We start from the raw sequence: 20,851 nt of genomic DNA, 5'->3' as shown, positions 1-20,851 counted from the left end.
TTTTTCAGTTGCTGTCGTCAGAAAACTCTAGCCAGCTGGCAGAATACATGGAATAGTGGAACTCTGGGACGATGGTTACACTCAATAGTCCCACAGGTATCGACGAAAGCTTGGTTCCGGGGGTTAGACGTGAGCCGAGACTTTATTCGTGTAATGTCAAGGCTCATGTCTAATCATTATATGTTCAGCGCGCATCTTCGTCGTGTGGGGCTCGCTGAGAGTGGTGTCTGCGTTTGCGGTGAGGGTTATCATGACATCGAACATGTTGTTTGGACATGTGTCGAGTATTGTGATGCCAGGTCCCAACTCATAGGTTCCCTTCGGGCCCGAGGTATACCACCCTTCGTACCAGTCCGCGACGTCTTGGCAACTCGAAATCTTCCTTATATGACTCTCATCTATAACTTCTTGAAAACTATCAATGCTCAAATTTAGTGCTCTCCCTATCTCTTTCTCGTCTACAGCTCTACCGCACTCTTCTTTACGTTGCTGGAAGTATGGCCTGTGTAAACGATGCTTCGGAGCATGCACCTGCCTTGAACTGACTGAGTTGCTGGAAGCTACCCAAAAACGTCACATCAACTAGCTACCCAAAAACGTCACATCAGGAAGCTACCCAAAAACGTCAGAACACACCAACGAAGCATCCCAATCCAGAATAATCTCTTCATTGCTACAAGCTGAAAAACATGAAGATTCATCGAACGCAAAATGTGTCTAAAAGATGTATGCCACAAACCAATGATGTATTCAAATTTCAATTCAATACTGTGTAGGTCCCACCCTCCCTATGTCCCCTTACTAACTGGGGAGTATGCCGCCCCGTAATACGGCATCCCTTTCTCTCCCCCTAACAACAAGACAATCGGCCACGTTAAGCTAAAGCAAATGAGCCTAATAAAAAATTTTATTTGATGATGTGGGTGTTAGTCCAGAGAGCAAATGTGTAAACGATTAGTGCGTCCCTGTCACGAATTATTCAGAGACTGCACGATTCTTTGAAATAACTGTGTTCTAAAACCTTTATAGAAACCAAACAAGCAGAAAATAAAATTTCAACTTATGTATGCTCTTTAACAATTAGTTGTAGACTAGACTCTGGTTTACTTTATCATTAGTCATTGCCAGCTGGAATGTTTTCGTAGCTTTTTCCTTTCAGTTCAACCAGTGCCGTGTGGATGCGGAAATGAAGACGAGATTCCAGAGAGTAGCCACTGTAGTTTTTCCTACGATGAAGAAACTGTAATGAGTTGTTGATAAAAGTGCTTTGGGTCCACATACTTAGCATCTTCTAAGGCAAGGATAGCTTGTTCCTTTTTTCCTTGATCAACATAAATAAGAGCAATTTCCACAATGGCGTACGGTACCAAGTACATATCTTCCTTGAGATCTTTGAACATTGCCACAACCGTTTCCAAGCATCTGTAAAATCAATTATAGACTAGATTCGCAACTACCACTAGGAAAAAAGAAAACAGATATTACTTCAGTGCTTGTAGAGGACTGTCCATTTGTCGCAGGCATACTCCCTTCAGCAACAAGAGCAGAGCCTTATTATCGACATCAAACGGAGTCAACGAGCTGTGAATTCGCTTCTGCTGACGTAACTCCAGTTCGTTTAAATTTTCCTCTACTATTCGATAAACTCCATCGGCAAGTTGAAAATGTTTACCGAGAATTTTGAATAAGTTCCATACGTACATCAGTTCCAGGGCTGGAACATAAAGGAATGATTGCTGCGCGAAAAACCGTTCAGTCTTTTTACAGGCAAACTTCTCCATCGGAAGTGATTTGCCCGCGATTCGTTGCTTATACTTTGGTACCTCCTTCATCAGGCCGTCTAACGTTCGTAGCTCAGTTGATGTGAGATCGGTCCTGTTTATCATGCACATTATCGATGCCTTTTGATATGTATATATAGTACGTGACCACTTGCTATGCTCAACTAAAAACGTAGCGAAAAGAAGAGACTCGCGCCAATCCAATCGCAAACTGCAAAGGAAATTACAACACGGTTGAAGTACATATAAACATTGGCTTTTAGAACGTGAATGGCTTTACCAGTTCACCCACAGCAGCTCCCAGAAGCACAAATGATGAAACTGCGGCCAGACGTTTTGTGATTTCCACGATTTTTTGTACCATGCTAGTGCTTCATCAAGATTACCTTTCATAAACTCCAGGCGGCCCTTAAAGAATAGGAACCAAACACCGTCAGGATAAATTTTCAGTTGCTTCGAAAGCAGCTCATCACAGTAGACCAGATCACCTTCCTTATGACTGAGTACGTAACATACAATAAGATTGTAACCTAAGAGTGTCATTACACAGAGCACTTGACGTATCCCTAAGCTCTGAGATCCCGCTACCAAATCTTGCATTCCAGATTGCTGAGAAGATGATATTTTTAAAAAAGTATAATACACTTTTACTTCCCAGAATCTTACCTTATTTCCTGAAAATCCTATAAATTCTAGCAGTTTGATAACCCTACCCGGGAGCAATGAGATCATAAGATTGAATGTACCCAATCCCATCCGAACACCACTTTCAAAATGAACCCTAGAGCTCTCTGATTTCCAGTTTCGTTGTGTTAATATGTTATTACATTCTCTGTAAAAGTAAAATACGATTTTTTAAGTGAAAAATTTAAATCCTAAAACACTTACTTGTACATTGCAAAACAGTTTCTGATTTTCATTCCACCCTTAATTAGACTTGCAAGCGTTTCATCCTCAATGAAGGTAAGCATCGCTTTCAGCAGCATCGCTTCCGCCATACATAGCTCGGCATGGGCCTCGATATCCGTGTATTGATCGTAGTTTATTTTCTTGAACGTTTTGCCAATCGTTTCGGTGAGTGTGTTCTTCTTCCGGTACCGGTTGCAGACACCCAGGCATTGCTTCAGTGCATCGGATGCCGCAGAAATGTGTTGCTGTTCAAACGTTAGCATTGCTTCCAGGAAGGCAAATACCGAGTACCCCACTGAGTGATACATGCTAGACTTGGCCCTGGAACGGAAATGTTTGTGTTATAACTGTTGTGTACCTTCCCAACATCAGGCACATCGTAATCAAATTGAACGAACCATGGTTTCATTAAGGCTTCCGCCTCGGTAAATTTATTATTGAAGAACAAATTAGCACCCAGTTTTGCTTCACGCAAGGCCGCGTCCAGATCCATAGAACATGTAGGACTAAATCGAAGGAAACATAAAATGAGGATACGAAAGAGGAAATTAGTTGTGGTTGTCTTGATCTGTATGCATAACAGATAGAACAGGAAATGTCGATTTAGTGAAACCAAAATTATGAATTTCAAAGTGATTTCTTCCGAAAACAGGGTTTCTGTGAAAACTAGTTTTCGATTAGGCGACCCTAGAGCATTAACCTTATTTTAAATGATCGTCATTCCTTTGTATCTCTTTACTAATTTTATTTATTAATAAGGAGTGTATCGGAAAGTAGTTAGCAACATTGATTACTGAATAAAAAGGCGAAAAAACATATTTTGACATCAGTTTTCGATATATCGTAGAAAAATTACATTTTTACGCATTTCATTGATTATATTGAAGAAAATCCTAGTTTCTCTGAAACGCTCGCACTTTGGACTTCACATTCTTCATTAAATTCTGCACAGTTACTTTTGTGACTGCAGGAGTTCAAAAAAAAACTGGACAGCTGCCACCAGAAAAGCTGTCGTTTTTTTTTTTGAACTCCTGCATGTTTTGGAACACTGTACCTTCCTTCCGAAAGTGCCGCTTGACAATTGCCCAATACCTTTCAATTGGCCGAAGATCCGGGCAGTTCGGTGGGTTGATGTCCTTTTCCACGAATTGTACATTATTTTTTGACAACCACTGCAGAACGGAGTTGGCGTAGTGGGCTAAAGCCAAATCCGGCCAGAAGAGAGGAGGAGCCTTATGCTTTCTGTACAGTGGCAGCATTCTCTTCTTCAAACATTCGTACACCTTGGCGTTAATTGCGCCCTTCATGAAGAAAATCGACGACCGCAAACCACAGGTACAAATTGCTTGCCAGTCCAACACCTTCTGCCTAAACTTTTCCATCGCCACCGTGGGTCAGCGTCGTCCAGGTCCTGGTACACCGATTTCGTATAATATTGCGGTCCGGGCAGCGCTCGAGAGTCTTCCTTGGCCTTGGTTTCGTCGTCGATCAGGATGCATCCGTCTTCATTCTGTAGAATCCGGTTATACAGTTTTCGCGCTCTTGTTTTGGCCTGAACTTGCTGTACCAGGGACTTTTTCGGCACATTCTGTTTCTTGTACGTTTTAAGGGAGTTCCGAACTTTGATCCGTTAAATCATTCCGATGCTGGTGTTGAACTGCTTGGCCAAATCCCGCGTCGGCGCCGATGAGTTTTTCCTGATGTACTCGACCAATTTTAAGTCCCGGCCGGGCTGGCTGGGACCCGTTTTCCTACCGGATCGGGGCAAATCCTTCATGGAAAGGGTCTTACCGAACTTCTCGATAATATTTTTGACACTGGTGTTGTGCAGTTTCACCCGTTTTGCAATTTCGTTGTACGTGACTCCACTTTCTGAGCACCAAGTGTGCAGAATTTTCTTTCGCGTTTCCGGATTAATTCGACTTATCATTGAAACGATAAACCGTACCGAAACTAATCGATTGCGGAGCTGTTATTGACATGTAAACAAACATGTCACCGCAAAACACGCTGCAAAAAATTAAGCCGTTTCAGAGTAATAACTGTTTGAGTGTTGCTAACTACTTATCGATACACTCCTTAAATTGGTTTCTTTCGATAATGGAGTACATTGAGTTCAACAGTTGTACTTGATACACTGATGATGATCGTTTGTAACGACCGAAATGAGTAGGGGAGAGGGCTGGGTTATGAACCGGGTTTGATCTGTAACTTTTCATTGAATAAACATATTAAAGAATGCAAGATACCATTGAAAAGCTGAACATAACGCGCAACTTTTATTATTTAGACAGATTTGAAATTTGATAGTTCGGTCATTTTCTGCGACCGATTTTCGGAGGACGTGTTTTTTTACTGTTTTTTAAAAGTGGCTGGGTTGTGAACCACCGGTTAACTCCTGATGAAATTCGGAAAAATCGTAGTGAAACACTCATAATTGTTTGGATTCATTCATTTACAGGAGGCTCGATTAAGGAAATTTATTTAAGGGATATGTTTTTAGCAATTTTAGGAATCTTCATCCGATGGTTCTGAAAATATTTATTTTTTTTTGCCTTGGTAAAAAAAACTAATGTCACACAACCGTTTAATCACAGTGGGCTAGTTCATACTACACAGATAGTAACACAAAGTAAAATTAAACAAAATTTCTTGAATTCAAGATACCCAATATTTGACAGTTCTGATATAACTCTAGCATGAAATACGGATGGTTCATGACCCAGCCACCGAAATGGTTCACAACTCAACCATGAAGCAATTTTGTGTAACTTCAAATACAACATTCTTACAATCTCAATACGCCATAAACCAATACTGAATCGAAAAATACCTTTTCGGCACAAATTTAGAGCCACTTGGATAGAACATAAGAAATAATAAAAAAAAAATATTCGAGATCAATTGTCAATACCATGTCTGCAGCTGTCACAAGTAATCTGACAGTAAACTTCGGTGTTGGCGATATTGGCGATAAAAAGTGCCGATGGTTCACTACCCAACCCGGTTCATAACCAAGCCCTCTCATCTATTTATTTCTGACTTTGTGTTATTGATTTCTTCTTCTTGATATGATTCCGATTGATGGCACAGCAACTTAGGCTATATTGCTAGTTAATTTTCGTTTATAATCCAATGGATTTTCTTTTCACTGGACTTCAAGAGAAAATCTCACTGTGCGGCTTCGTCGAGTCCCCAAAGTACGGATAAAAATTCTTTCTTTCTCGCGAAATACTCGAATTTTCACCGCACTAACACGACACGACGTGCTCACCCGTTGAAATATTCACCGGAAGTGTTTGTGACGTTTACCTCTTAGTGAAAATTATGTCAACAGTAGTGGAATTAAAAAGTAAACGACTTGTTATTATGAAGACATTCCACAAAACGAAGGTTTGAATAGTGAAACATGTTCCATTCAAATTTAGACGTACAACGAATATAAATATACCTACAAGCTTAGACGTAGGACCAAGGGGAGAGTCGCTTAACACAAACTATGTTGTGCCTCTAAAAAACACGTACGCCTAAGTGTGACACTCTGTGCCCCAATTTTGAAATAGAACAATTGGAAACGCTGTTTTTCCACAGTGCTGCCATTATATACATCTATTACATATGAGATTGAAAAAAAGCGAAACATATTCTGAACATTTTCATTTTCATAGGTGATCCAAAATTATACATTTTAATAAACTTGTTTTCTGATTTTCTTTATACTTGCTCGCGTACCCTGCAAAAGTTTTTTTCTTTTCACAATGTGCGGGTAGCAACATCAAAAACAGCCAATATACTTTTCCAATTTGGAACAAAAGCAGCACCCCCAGTTGTCAGGTCTTGTCTTAAGTCTGCCCGTACTTATCAGTCCCATATTTAAAAATCGACAAGTCCTAGTATTGTCGCACAAGTATTGAAAAAGATGAATACATATTTCGGTAATAATTCGCTTTTTCCGCTACTGTGATAATTGATCCGTGATACTTTTGAATCACATACATGGATTTCATTATAAACTTTTCATCTGCAATGAAATATTGCATTTTTTGTCATTCGTTTATATGGAATCTGTTACGAAACAAGATGGGACCCATATGCGAGTACTTTTGTTAACAAACGAACAGGTACTCGCATACCGGTCCCATCTTAGCATGCTATGCTTCTCTCGCAGGTGGCAAAATTTCATGTTTGATTGTCCATCCGTGTGAAACTTTCAATCGTTCGGTACAATTAAGTTTGTGATATCATGTCAAGTCTTGATGCAATTAAATTGTATGGTGGAGACTCTTCTACGGAAATCAGCTCAAATAGTGACTTCGTAGGTTTCAATGCCACTGGCATTCGAGAGAAATATTTTGAAATCTCTCGTTCAGCACAGTACGTTCGAGATAACTCCAATTTGAAATATTCGCATATGCCTACATCTGATTTTGGTCAAAGATAGCAATGGAAGGATGGATGGATGAAATTGTTAGTATAAATTGGAGCAATACGTTTGATTCTGATGAAAGCTATTTTGACGAGAAACTAAGATCGAAAGGCAAAAATCCAAGAAGAATTATCCTACCGGATATCGATTAAAAGATAGTATAGGAAATTGCACGATAAAAAAACAACGCGTTTTGTCGGTTACGTCACTTATACCATCATATCTCCGGAAACAGAAGTCACAGCCATATGATCTTCAAACTTAATCATTGGCCCAACAGCTTGTTAAAATCGGTTCAATCATCTCTGAGAAAATCGAGCGGTTAAAAAAAAACAATGCGTTTTGTCGGTTACGTCACAGCCGTTTGATTTTTGAACTTGATCAATAGCCCAACAGTAGCTTTCAAACGTGTCTAAGCTTGGTAAATCCGATTAAGCCATCTCTGAGAAAATTGCGCTGTAATAAAATTCGTTAAAAGGTGCACATACATACACACAGACATTTTCCGATCTCGTCGAGATGAGTCGGTTGCTATATAACTCGAGGCTCCGTTCTAAAGTCGGTTTTCCAGCAATTCTAATCAGCAGTTTTTCCTTTCTATAGAGAAAGGTAAAACTGCTGATGAAGCGAAATATTTTAATTTTTTAAGAAAACAATATTAGCGTTAGATTTTGACATGTACCCGGTTTGCGGTTAAATGCATAGGGCACTGGTTTTACAAGCCAGTTGTTGTATGTCCTAGCCCCGACCTGGAAGGATTCTTGTCAGTAGTAGGCTGCGTGTGTTGTAACAGGTGGTCAAATTCCACAAAAAGAATGTAATACCAGGGCTTTGATTTCTTTCCTACATACATGCATGACGTAACGATATTTTCGAAGAAGATAAAAAAGGGTTCTATAAGTTGGGGATAATTGGAACATTATCAAAATACATTGGGCATACATCACATAACGCTTAGCTGACAAGTGCTACATTTTCGAATTTCGCGTTTTAGGGCTTCTGATAAAAACGATAAAGCAGATAAACACAATTCGATAGACCGAAGGTGAAATCGATGGTACCCTATCTTCAATCGACAACCGATGTACAGAAGATTTTAATATATTCGAGCCATCAATTTTCCGACTTGTCTAATTGGATTTCACTTTAATTTCCCTTGACCGACTTCGTTACCTTCGGAATACGTTCTGTCCTAGCATTCGTAAGAATAGTGGAGAGCTATTGCACATGTCAATAATATGTTTCATATCGAAGAAGAAACACGTGTTTCATTTCAAGGTATCGGAAATTGGATTGTTTGATTTCAAGAAAAAAGGTCTCGAGTTGAATATTGCTACATCGTTAAATACTTACGCAGCTCCTTCCGTGTCGCATGCATCTTGAAACTGGAAAATAACAAGAAAATACAAATGTATTAGATTTAATATACCAAATGTGATTTTTGTTTTGGTTTAAGACTAAAATTTATTATTAACAACTGGGGGTACTTATACAACTTCAGAGAGTGCCTTATCATGTGGCGCTTAGAAACTATAAGAATAATGTTATAAAGGGTTATTGTTTAAATTCAATATAATTCGTTTTGCGTGAGCTAAACTTTTCTGCAGAGATCAGCAGAAACAATCGTTGAGACACAAAAGCAAAAGAAGTACGTTTTATGAAGCGATTGCGGATTGTCTCTCTGACAATAAAAACTACAGCGTGCTTGTTGCTTCGGTGTTGCTTGTAGCGTTGGCGCGCGGTGATAGACAGCGTTCAGACAAACCGTTATAATCAATAACTACAATAAAACCTGTTTTAATCCACCTAGTGGTGTAATGATGCCTTTCTCATATCAATCATTCTATCATATATACACCCCGATTTTGTATTTCGTTCGAATCGGATTGTTTCGATCGAATACGAAATTTTGCATTCTGTTGCTCGATCGAGTTCGAGTTTTTTATACAAAAGCATCATTCGATCGAATTACAGAATGCAAATTTTTTAATTCGTTCGAAAAAATTCGACTCGATCAAAATACAGAATAGGGGTGATAATTCTGTGGTATTCTAATTTTCTTCGATTCTTGAAGGAAGAACCGGAATCGCTTTGTTTGGCTGTCTACTGGTTTGGTTGTTTTGATGTCGATTTAGAATTAGATAATTTGTTTCGCTCCTTTAAATGATGGTATAACATTTTTAACATACTTTACCATATAAATTCAGAAGTTTTGTATAGAATCATAAGATCATTCATTTAAATTATAGTTTGTAAAAATCGGTCACGCCATCTTTGAGAAGAATAAGTACGCTTATTTCCATTTTTAGCACATTTTACCGCAAAACTTCGTAACCGGAAGTCTTATCCAAACTAAATTCAAGAATTTTGTATGAAATCACAAGACCTTTCATTTGAATCTAAGCTTGTGAAAATCGGTTCAGCCATCTTAATCTTACTCTTTCAGTAGTAGACCACGCGGGTCTCTGCTATATACAAGATGTGTCTCCATTCAACTCGATTCATGGCTGGTCGCCGCCAGCCTCGGTAGCTTCTTATTCCGGTCGGATCATTATCGAGGATTATTTTAACCGGGTTGTTCTCCGATATTCTAACAATATGCCCGGCCCACCGTAACCGCCCAACCTTGGCCGTTTGGACGAGGGTTGGTCCTCCCAGCAATTGGTGCAGTTCATGCTTCATTCGCCTTCTCCACGTACCGTCTTCCATCCGCACTCCGCCAAAGATGGTTCACAACAACTTCTGGTCAAAAAATCCAGTGCGCGTTGATCCTTCACAATCATATTTCAGGACTCGTGCCCGCAGAGGATACCCGGACTAATCAGCGTTTTGTAGATAGTAAACTTTGTACAACTACGAATTTTGCTCGATCGAAGCGTTCTGCGCAGTCCAAAGTAAGCACGATTTCCTGATAATATGCGTCTCTGAATTTCTCTGCTGGTGTCATTATCGGCAGGTACCAGTGAGCTCAAGTACACGAACCATCGTCGACCATTTCGGATTCATCACCGCGGTAATTGAAACAATCCAGCTTGTCACTCTTTTTGTAGATGGGACACACGATTCCTTCCATCCATTCCTCCGGTAAAATCTCGTCCTCCCAGATATTGGTAACGACCCAGTGCAGTGCTTTCACTAGTGCATTACCACCGTGTTTTAGTAGCTCGCTTGGTAGTTAGTCAACGCCAGCGGCTTTGGAGGCCTGGGACCGAGAGTCTATCGTCTTTCGCACGCGTTCCCAAGTTCGTTACCGCACCGCCACTTTTATAATCCGCCACATCGCCATCAAGGTGCACGTCGAAATACCGCCTCCACCTCTCGATCACTTCACAGTCGTTCGTGAGAAGATTCCCGTTGGTGTCCTTGCACATATCGCTCTGTGGCACATGGCCTCTGCGCGAATGGTTCACCTTCTCGTAGAACTTCCTTGTGTCATTAGCACGGAACAGCTAACGCGATCTCGATCTTCCTGTTGACCTTTTTTTCTACGAGATACCGAGTTTAATCTGTACCGCGCCTGTCTTTTTTCGATACTCCTACAACTGAAAATTTTATCATAAAATTATGATCATATTTCCTATGGCATATAGCAAAAATTATGTAAAGTAAAGTAAGTCGTATTCACGACAAAACAATTTCTAGCTGTTCTCAGAAATAACAACGCTATCACAAAGGCATTCTGAAACCGTCGAGGTTTTGGAGAAACATTGTTTAACTGGTGTAATCTTCTTTTATATGCTGTTCCCAAGTAGCACACGTTATTACACTTCGATGACAGTAACTTTTATGAAACAATTTCATGGAACAAGTTGAAGACATTGCAACGTACATTATAACTATTATGTAACCTGAAAGCGTAAGAGGCGGAGCTTGTGCGACTTACCGAGAGTTGCCAAACAAGTTCTCAGTAACGAATATTTGATTTGATCCAGCGCTCACATCAGTCACAATGGAACAGAAAATATAAGTTTGTGCCAAGTTACAATTTGTTGATTTTTTCCCATTGAACATTTATGAGCAAAGATTGGCATCCGATAATCAGAACTGTTCGCAACAGCGAAGCGTCAACCTCCTATTCGCAACAAGCGAAGCGTCAGCCTTTCATTCGTAACAGCGAAGTTATTAAGTAAATCGTTCGCCGTCATCCATGTGGTGCTGCAAAAGATGCAAGTATTCCAGTAGATAGCAGTTGAATATTTGTTTTCATCGAACTAAAATATAAAATTTTATCTTGTTTTAACTCTCTCAAAACCGACGTACTATTATATATTTATGGTCGAGTTGATCATTGTACTTATTGAAAACGTGCGAGCCTTCAATATTTTGGGTTTTAGAACATCGGCATACAAAATAATATTCATATTTTGTCCCGTCATATGAAATTTAGAGCATAAAAATCTAAATGTGCTCAAATAGATTTTTTTGTGATCAATATTAGTTTTTCATAAACCAAAGTGAAAACAGTTGACCGAACCCAATGAATAAAAAGGCATTTTTTGAAATTTAATGAATACTTCATTCACTGGTCATAATGCATTTGCATAAGTTTTTCCATGAATACACTGCCGTGACAAATATTCTCTCTGGCAGAGAGAATGTACTTTCCAAAACGAAACAAGTTTGCTTCGCACATATACGGGTAAAAAAATTGCCTGTAAGCTCAGACTTGACTATACCCAATTTCTTTAAACTGAATCAATTTTCAACTAATTTTACTCATTGATTTAATATTATTCTTCAAAAATATGTACGGAAGCTTTCAACCGACGCTGTATTTGTATTTCTTTCTTGACTCACAACGAATACGGTAACCGATATGAAATCATTACTTAACTTTGTCTTGTAGTGTGTCACTTTTTTATTGTCACATTTGGTAACCAGTAGGCAACCAAAAATAGTCGTATGAATTAGGTTTCCGAAAAGTTACATTGGAACTTATTGTAACTTAGTATGATGTCAATTCGTAACATTAGTTTGACTTCATTATTACCATCATAATACGACTTGTTTCGTCGTGTCTGTCATGTGACCATTATGAAGCATCTGTTTTATTTTATTTTTCTATGCACAAGTTACAGGTGCTACTTGGGGTTCTTATTATAAGAATAGTTCAGACAAATATTTACATTTTGTACTACTCCAGGAATGTAGGTCGATATAGCACAGTTCACACCAAATCGAACTGCACAATACGAATTAAAGTATACTGAAGCAAAAGTGTGATCATAAACGCAACTATTTTGATCTGACAGAACGATAAATCATGATGACTGCACAAGCATCTGCTTCATTTGTTTGCTTTGGGTCTATTTTGCTCGTTGTCAATTTTGTGAGTAGTTTTAACAGTTATGTGGATCCTCAACAATCCTCAACGGCATTTTTTTCGTTGATTTTCATTTGGCAGCCGAACTAGTGCAAGAAAAATGTGTGGTTGAAGAAATGAACCGTTCAACCGTTCGAATTCTGAAAGTTCAGGATGTGTTGAATTCAATTCGTCAGCATCCCTTATCGTCAATTTTCTATGGCGATTTGTCAACAATGTAAAACAATGTAATCATTGGAAATGTTTCGGTGTGTACTTTTTCTGATTTAATTTTTGGCACTCAAAGCCTTGATATTACATTCCTGTAGTGGAATTTGACCATCTGTTTCAACAGACTTCGCAGCCGATTCAGAGTGTACAGAACCATTGCATGGCTTGTGCTATGATTCTACTGACACTACGAATCCTTCCAAGTCGGGGCTCGAACATACGACAACTGGTTTGTACGACCAGTGCCCTATGCATTAAACCGCCAACCCAGGACAGGGCACTCAAATTATGTTAATAATTTAATAATAATCCTATTTTAATTTTCTAATTATCAAATGTATATTTTAAGTCATCTGTAAAATGGTTCGAGTATGATATTGTACACTCAGGAAAATTTGTTTTAAATTTTAATATTACACTTTGAATTCAAAGACATTTTATTTTGAATCAGCGCTTATTTTCATTTCACTTTGATTCAAATACATTTGATATTTACTTCAAAGCAAATAATTTTTATTTCTACGAGCACAGAATTAAATAGAATGAACATAAAATACAAATATATTATGCTTTCAATTCAAATATATTTCATTTTCACCTGGATCTAATATCATTTCAGTTTGAATCACATACAATTGTTATTTGATTCAAAGCAAATTAGTTTTGTTTCTTCAATCAGGCTTAAGGATTTTTTTCTAAATTCGATAAATTGTTATTAAATGAAACTTTTCTGACTGATTATTGTAAATTAAATTTTTATTTATTATTGAATGCATTCCGGTTGCGGTATTGACTCTTCTATTTCCTTTCGTTAAATAATTTTCAAATGCTCTACTGTGAAACCGTTCTCTGGAATGAATACAAATATAAGTTAGCTGTACTTACATAATTCATAACCTACCTAACATATGAAAGCAGTCAATATGGTATCACACAATTCGAACGATTTCAATAGTGCAGATAGTTTAAATTCGTCAACTGCTTTGAAAGTTATTACTTGCTCGAAGGACATTTTCCTTTTGCATGATGTAACAAAATGAAATCTTAGCAAAAGTATATAACACTATGGGTCCTCGAGGCTCCGTTCGGAGGACGGGTTCTCCAACAATTATAATACCTTTCTATAGAGAAAGGCAAAAACTAAACATTTCGTTTTAGTTTTGAGATGATTTAAAATACAAAATCTTAAATTAAAAAAAAACTAAGTATTTCAATTTATATCAGGTTTCCAATCAAATCACCAATTCCAGTAATCTTCATCCTTTATTGATTTATTGATTTATTTTTATAGGTAACTAGCTGTCCCGTGGAACTTCGTCTCTCACTCAGTACTTTGTTTGAGTTAATTTAATAAAGCTCAAGCACTCTCTTATTTCAGTTTACTAATATATTACCAAAAAAAATAATGGATCATCAAATCATCCTACGGTATGTTAAATTAGTGAAATGTCATAACTTTTTGTAGAACGTGTTCCAATTCTAGTTCTAGTCATCTAGATTTTTAGTCAACGGAGGGAATTTGACGTTTTTGTAGTCTTGAACACAATGATAGCAGTCGGCATGTATAATTTTTCAAAAATCTGTCAGGCTATTTGAAATTTAGCATGCATTGAGTGTAAAATTTTTAATTCCATACAACATTTTTTCTAGATTTTCTCCACATTCTCGAGGGATTTTCCTTTTTATTTATATGCTATATTATAGGGCAAATCAAGGAGGTTGACATACAAAAAAATTATATATATATATATATATATATATATATATATATATATATATATATATATATATATATATATATATATATATATATATATATATATATATATATATATATATATATATATATATATATATATATATATATATATATATATATAACATTGATTGACTCATATTATCAAAACTTTGCGATTATTACAACTTGGATAAAAACCTACAATTAAATTGAAATAAAGTTTTGAAGATATTTAACGTTTGTTGTGTCGTCACTTGCATGACGATTTGAAATTTTTAACACTCAACACCCTGTAACTTTTGACAGCGGAACTCGGGTCAACAACAATAACTGATAAGAAACTAACCAATTGTCGCTCACAAAAACACTTAAAATTTAAAATTAGGCACAAATCTCCAGATATTTAGGGGAACATGCCACCTGCCTCAATTTGTTCTGATTCTGATTCCAAGTCCTAATGCCGCCTATGGGTCCATAAGGCCTGTAATTAGAATTTTTAGTTCTGTGCAAATCCATCTCCGAGAAGTGTGAATATTTTTGCTATAAAAACACACACCCAATTTCTGATCACGACGAACTGATTCGGATAATATATGAAACTCGGCTCTTCAGCATTAGTGCGAAAGTATGGTTTCACTGTTATTGCACAATCTTCCTATATGAGAAGGGTAAACATTATGATATCCACCTAATTTTAACAAAACCACGTGCTACACATCGTGTCAGTATCTGACAATGCAATCATGACACAAGGTATCATGGGAATTTTTCATTGCATCAACAAGCAATAACAGAAACTCACTTGAAGCGGATCTAACAAACGTACATTCGTGATTAAATTGCCCACACTCACGAGTTCCGTTGTATTGCCGTGCAGATTCAACAGTAAATGGTTTCACTAACCGCATGATTCATTGCTATGATGTCGCAAGTTAACAAAACTGTCGCCTTAGTGGAAAGTGGAAAGTTCGTTATATGCCAACAAATATAATCCGAAACCGGAGACCCGACAATTTTTCTGTCGGTTGTTATTGACGTATTGTTTCCAAGATTGGCTCGTTTAATGGAGAACAATCATGATTGTCAATCAACAAGTGTATAATTTTATACAGCTATAAATCCACAGGAAAATCTGTGCGATGCACAATTGTGTGAGAATTTAACCCGATCAGTTGTTGCACAAATTATATTCTCGGTACGATCGTGAATATATAGTAGAAAAATGTACACTCAATTGAACGCATATCATTTGTTTTTTTTTGCACTAGTTGAAGCTCGTTTCTTTTGTGCGATGCACTTGATAACGCTTTCCAACATTCGTTCTGTGCTACGTGCAATATTGTGTGAAAAAGTTATTAACATAAACATTATAGACACCCGGATTCTGTATTGCGTTGGAGTCGGGTTATTTCAATCGAATATGAAATTTCGCATTTTCTTGAATTTTCCATACAAAAGCATCACTCGATCGAATAACAAAATGAACATGTGTAAATTCGATCGAAATATTCCGATTCGATCAAAGTACAGAATAGTTATGAGAATCATGTAACTTTCACTGATAACTGACCAGCCTAAGCAACTAAAACGCAATGTTTGTCAGCGGATGTACTGCAATGAATGTGATTACCACGATTTTTTTCAAGAGTGCAAAGTTTAGTCGAGCGTAAGGCCAATCAAACGTATATTTATTACTAGTTTTTACGTTTCGTCTTCGACTCATCAGTGCATCAGCAGATTATGTTGAACTGCTGATGCAAAACCCCCGGATCAACATAATCCGCTGAGCAGACGTAAAGTTAATGCATTTTGCAAAATGCGAAAACGAAAGAACGAAACGTAAAAACTAGAAATAAGTCATGTGCACTTTGCACAAACTGGCTACCCACGAGGTACCAAACCCCCAAATGACGTATATTTATTGTCGGCTACAAAGTGTAATATGTAAAGTCACTAAGCTGATCAATTATGCGATTTTTATATAGAGTAAGGTTTTGATCTCTTTTGTTTTCTTTTGATTCTTGAACAGATTGACTCAAATGGCACGTTCTCTAAATATTCAGAGAATTGTGCCTAAAGATGATTAGATTGATGGATTACAGCTGAAGACGAATGTCTTGCAAGCCAGTTGTCGTATACTCAATATTCTTAGTATCAGCAGCCATTTTTTAATTTTAATCGGTAGAAGTTTAGTTGCAACAGAAAATCTAGTTTATTGAGACTGTACCTTACTTATTTTCAAAGAAACACTCAACTGAAAATGAATAACTCTAGCCTTTAGCCATCCTCTGTGATATGTGAAATGAACTTCCAAACGCTGTGAATTATTCTGGATGTGTAACTCTGATTGAAGTGTCTGAATGACGTGAACGAAACAACAGACGTTCTTTGCATTTTCCGATGAATCAAGTACACTGAGGTCTTTTTTTATGTGGTCTTTTTATACGGTTTTTTATGCGACTTTTTTATGCGAATTTTCAGAGTTATGCGTTTTTTTTTATGCGAAGTTTCAGAGTTATGCGGTTTTTATGCGAATTTTTAGAGTTATGCGGTGTTTTTATGCGGTACATAAACTCGCATAAAAAAGACTTCAGTGTATATGGAAAGGTACGTCACACGAAAATTTTCTGTAGAGTGGTACTTACTATCAGTACTTTAGTTTTAAGCAATAGAATGGGAAACACTTCATATTTTTTACATATCCACATGGTATTTCAGATTGATTTACTAACGAGATTCTTTACAAAATCAGTATAAAGTTTTTTTTGTACGACTTACTTTACTCTGGGGCGCCTTTTCAAAATTAGCCATATGGAAGAATTGGCAGAACTTAATCGTGAATATCTTGACTTGTATTAACGGCAGCTAAATTATTCTATCAAATTTCATCAAAAATATGATCAGGAATTTAGGATAATGTTTTGAACAGTGTGAGATAACCACAAACAACTAAAATATTAAGTTTTCTCAAACTTTGCAAACAACGCTTACTTTCGCTTGGGGTTTCCACGCAAGGACGACGATTTTGAGGCAGCCAGGTACATATCTTCAACTGAACGTTATAAATGTGGTCGAAAATCGATCATTTCTTCTTGTGCGTTGGATTGAAGCAGACGTCGTGGCGAGAAGACGCATTCAAATAGCGGCATCGGAGAGCGCACCTTCTGCCGAAACCGATACCACCTCTTCGTCTTCTATATTTGCTTCTAATCACAGAAGTGCTGACTTTATTTTCAACATAGAGCTCAAACACCTTAGCGTTCGATTTTTCCAACATCTTGCATCTATTTTCAACCAATGTTTGGTCCTTAGCTACTTCCCCTCTAGTTGGAAAGTGGTAAAAGTGACCCCAATAAAGAAGCCTGGAAAGGATCCCACCTGTCCAAAGATCTATCGTTCAATCACCCGCTTATGAGGAATTCTGGCAACCGTCAGAAGACTGGCTGCATTCCGGCTGCTGTCAAAATTGTTCAGGCGAAATTGTGTCATTATCTCGCCGTATGTGTCTTGTTTATTTCTCTCTTCCTCTTTTCTTCTTTTTTTTTATTCGAATTCATTTGATGTTTGTCAATCCCGCATGTACATACAAAAAACGCATCTTGAGACGAGTTAAATGAGATTGAAATATGTGTATGTTTGGTAGTGAGAAAGCACTGTTATTGGCAATAACATTTTCATAATTAGTATGTATGAAGGGTCATGATTTATTCCCTTTCATATGTACTTTTTAATGAAAAAATGAAACCAAGACGCTAAATATGCAGAACCGATTCAAAACGGTTCTGCCAATCTTGTATGGTAAGAATCTGGCAGAAACAGAAATAATAATAATAGTAAAAAACTATCTGTCAAATAAAAGTTTCGAAGTCTTTGTTAACAACTTATCATCAGATAAATTTCATGTTCCCGCTGGTGTTTCTCAAGGCAGTATCCTTGGTCTAATATTGTTCAACATTTTTACGTCAGATATTCCGGCACCTCCGGGTGATGGCGTACTCTTACTGTTTGCCGCTGACACCTCCCTCATCTACATAGACCACATAATTCGTTCATTAGTAAACAAAATGCAGAGCTAGAGTTAGGTTAGGTTAGCTAGCTTAGGTTAGCTACAGTTAGGTTAGGTTAGTTTAGGTTAGGTAGATAAAAATATACCTTTTCAAAGATATAAATCCAAACATGAAACAAAAGTCACTAACAATGTAGGACTGAAACAATAAGAAATCAAATTAAAACAGACTAAGCAGATAATACCATAGATGTAAAGTTATAACCTGTTATAACTAAAATATAGTAGCCACTGTATATAAATGTTGACAAAAAATTGATCAATAGCTCAGGTCGTAGTTCTATAACAACAAAGATGAAAGGCTCCAAATGTTAAAATATGCAAATCGAAAGTGAATAAAATCGGTTTAGTGTAGGTCTAATAGTATTCTAATTTGACAAAATTAGAATTTTATTCTCGGCTATTTTTTGCATTGAAAAATTATTTCGCTGTTGCTGGCAATTTTATATTCTGGTAAAAATACGCCGATGATAGTTGTGAGAGATTTTAATAAAGATGTTTCAAAACAAGATAATAGCTACTAAGCTAGGCACATGTATTGATCTCGTATTGGCTAGAAATATCAATGTAGCAAGCCGTAGATCTATTTCATACTTTTCATATCACAGGCCTATTTTATCATTGATCAACCCAGCGAACTAATGTTTTCTTCATTGGAAAATTATAATCGGTTGTGAACTGTATACCTACGCCAACCATATCAGTATCTCATCCACGGGCAACCGGTCAGCTTGGAAATAGATGACGTCAGTCAGTGGTATCCATCGGAATTCGAATTCAACTCGTCACTTCCCAACACGAACGCCTTCATAAAAGGTTCTTTTTAGAACCACCATAATTTATTATAAATAACTATGAAAATTACTACATAATATTTAATTGTGTGGCAGAATGTTTGATGTAACTTATCCGTATTTCAGTGCAGATCCATCGTTTCAAATTCTAGTAGTGAAAAAACACACAATCGATCAACTGGCTGATTTTCGGAAGCGTGTCAGTTTTATTCGTATTCATTCGTATTCGTAAATAAATCTTCCAATTTTTCGTGAAATCAAAAATATTTTTTTTTCTCATAATTCTCAGTTATTTTACGGTACGATTTTATTAAATTTTATATCACAAAATCGTCAAGTTCCATGGCAACAAATGAATGTTTTATAAAAAGATAATAAATAAAAAAGTTTCCGAGGAAAAACTTTTTAACAATTTTCGAAAACGAAGTTTTTATAGGAATAAATGTAAATGTACTTCCTAAATCCAGTTTTTTTAGATATATGATGAACTACACACTTGAAACAGATTCTTGAGCTTGGCAAATTGAAATACCGAATTCGATCGGTAACACGACATTTTATTGATTGTTCAGTAATCCATATGCTTTTTCCCAAAATTCGTTAATGCAATATTCTGATACATCGGCCAAGCTCGTTCTTTTGCCAAAGTTTGGAAAAATATTATGCTGAGCTTGTCAGTAAACAACAAATATACTAAAATCAGCAAATCTGTTTGCCGAGATTTCGAACAGTGTGTTAGCTTTTACTGAAACTCGGTGAAAAACTTGTCATTTAATGTATCTTGACGAATGTGCAAAACACCATGTAGCCATTGCTGGTGGAGCGGGAAAATAATATATATTAAAGGATTAGTGAAATAAAATACTTTGCTGTTCATATATACTTACAAAAGTCTTCTTATTTCCAGGTAGATGCGTTGAGGAGCACTGGAAATAATTGTCTTTAAGGGGTGGGTAGGGTCTAACACCTTTTGACCCGGGTTGGCGGTTCAATGCATAGGGCGCTGGTCTTACATACCAGTTGTCGTATGTTCGAGCCTCGACCTGGAAGGATTCGTAGTGTCCGTAGAATCGTAGCACCAGCCATGCACTAGTTCTGTATACTCTGAATCGGCTGCGAAGTCTGTTGAAACAGAAGGTCAAATTCCACTACTGGAATGTAATACCAAGGCTTTGCTAGGGTCTAACACTTTTGAAAAATCGTTTATTTTTTTATTTGTATTTTCTCATAGTAAAATATTTCAAGAATATTCTGTGAAATTTTCAAGCCTATCGGAACAAAACTCAGCAAGTGATGGGTCTTTATCTTTGCTTATCCCATACTGCGAAAAAGTAAGAGATCGGTGCACAGGCCCAAAATATAAACTTATAAACTTGACACCATTTAGTAAAAAGCGTTCAAGCAGACAGGTTGTGTTACTGGCTTGTGAATTATCGGTTATCACCGAGTCAAGGCAGCTGCAGGTTAACCAAACCCGCCTGCGCCAATTGCAAACGCAGCAAAGGCTGGTGTACAGCCAATATTCGGGGCGTTCCTGACTTGAAAGCAATCGAAGGACATCCCATTCATACGCACAGAGGTGAAGAGACACAGAGGCAGGCATG

General features: G+C 37.2%; 1 protein-coding gene across 2 annotated transcripts in view; it reads right to left on the bottom strand.

The window, feature by feature from the left end:
- Positions 1 to 912: 912 nt before the first annotated feature.
- Positions 913 to 20,851, bottom strand: part of LOC131435276 (tetratricopeptide repeat protein 39B-like) — a 34,862-nt gene continuing 14,923 nt past the window's right edge. Inside the window, exons 2-9 of one of the 2 annotated variants that reach the window (XM_058602973.1) lie at positions 8,470 to 8,501; positions 3,089 to 3,196; positions 2,670 to 3,011; positions 2,448 to 2,613; positions 2,062 to 2,390; positions 1,486 to 1,992; positions 1,282 to 1,422; positions 913 to 1,226 (exon numbers count right to left, since the gene is read on the bottom strand). In XM_058602973.1, the coding sequence (XP_058458956.1) occupies positions 1,115 to 1,226; positions 1,282 to 1,422; positions 1,486 to 1,992; positions 2,062 to 2,390; positions 2,448 to 2,613; positions 2,670 to 3,011; positions 3,089 to 3,183 (1,692 nt within the window). In that variant the 5' untranslated portion in view covers positions 3,184 to 3,196; positions 8,470 to 8,501 and the 3' untranslated portion in view covers positions 913 to 1,114. The remainder of the gene's footprint in view (positions 1,227 to 1,281; positions 1,423 to 1,485; positions 1,993 to 2,061; positions 2,391 to 2,447; positions 2,614 to 2,669; positions 3,012 to 3,088; positions 3,197 to 8,469; positions 8,502 to 20,851) is intronic. The other variant, XM_058602972.1, reaches the window with a different exon arrangement.

This window comes from Malaya genurostris, chromosome 3 (genome assembly GCF_030247185.1).
Source record: "Malaya genurostris strain Urasoe2022 chromosome 3, Malgen_1.1, whole genome shotgun sequence".
Classification (NCBI taxonomy): Eukaryota; Metazoa; Arthropoda; class Insecta; order Diptera; family Culicidae; genus Malaya; species Malaya genurostris.
The sequence above is the reverse complement of the archived record's forward strand: the minus strand, read 5'-3'. Positions and strand labels throughout refer to the sequence as shown.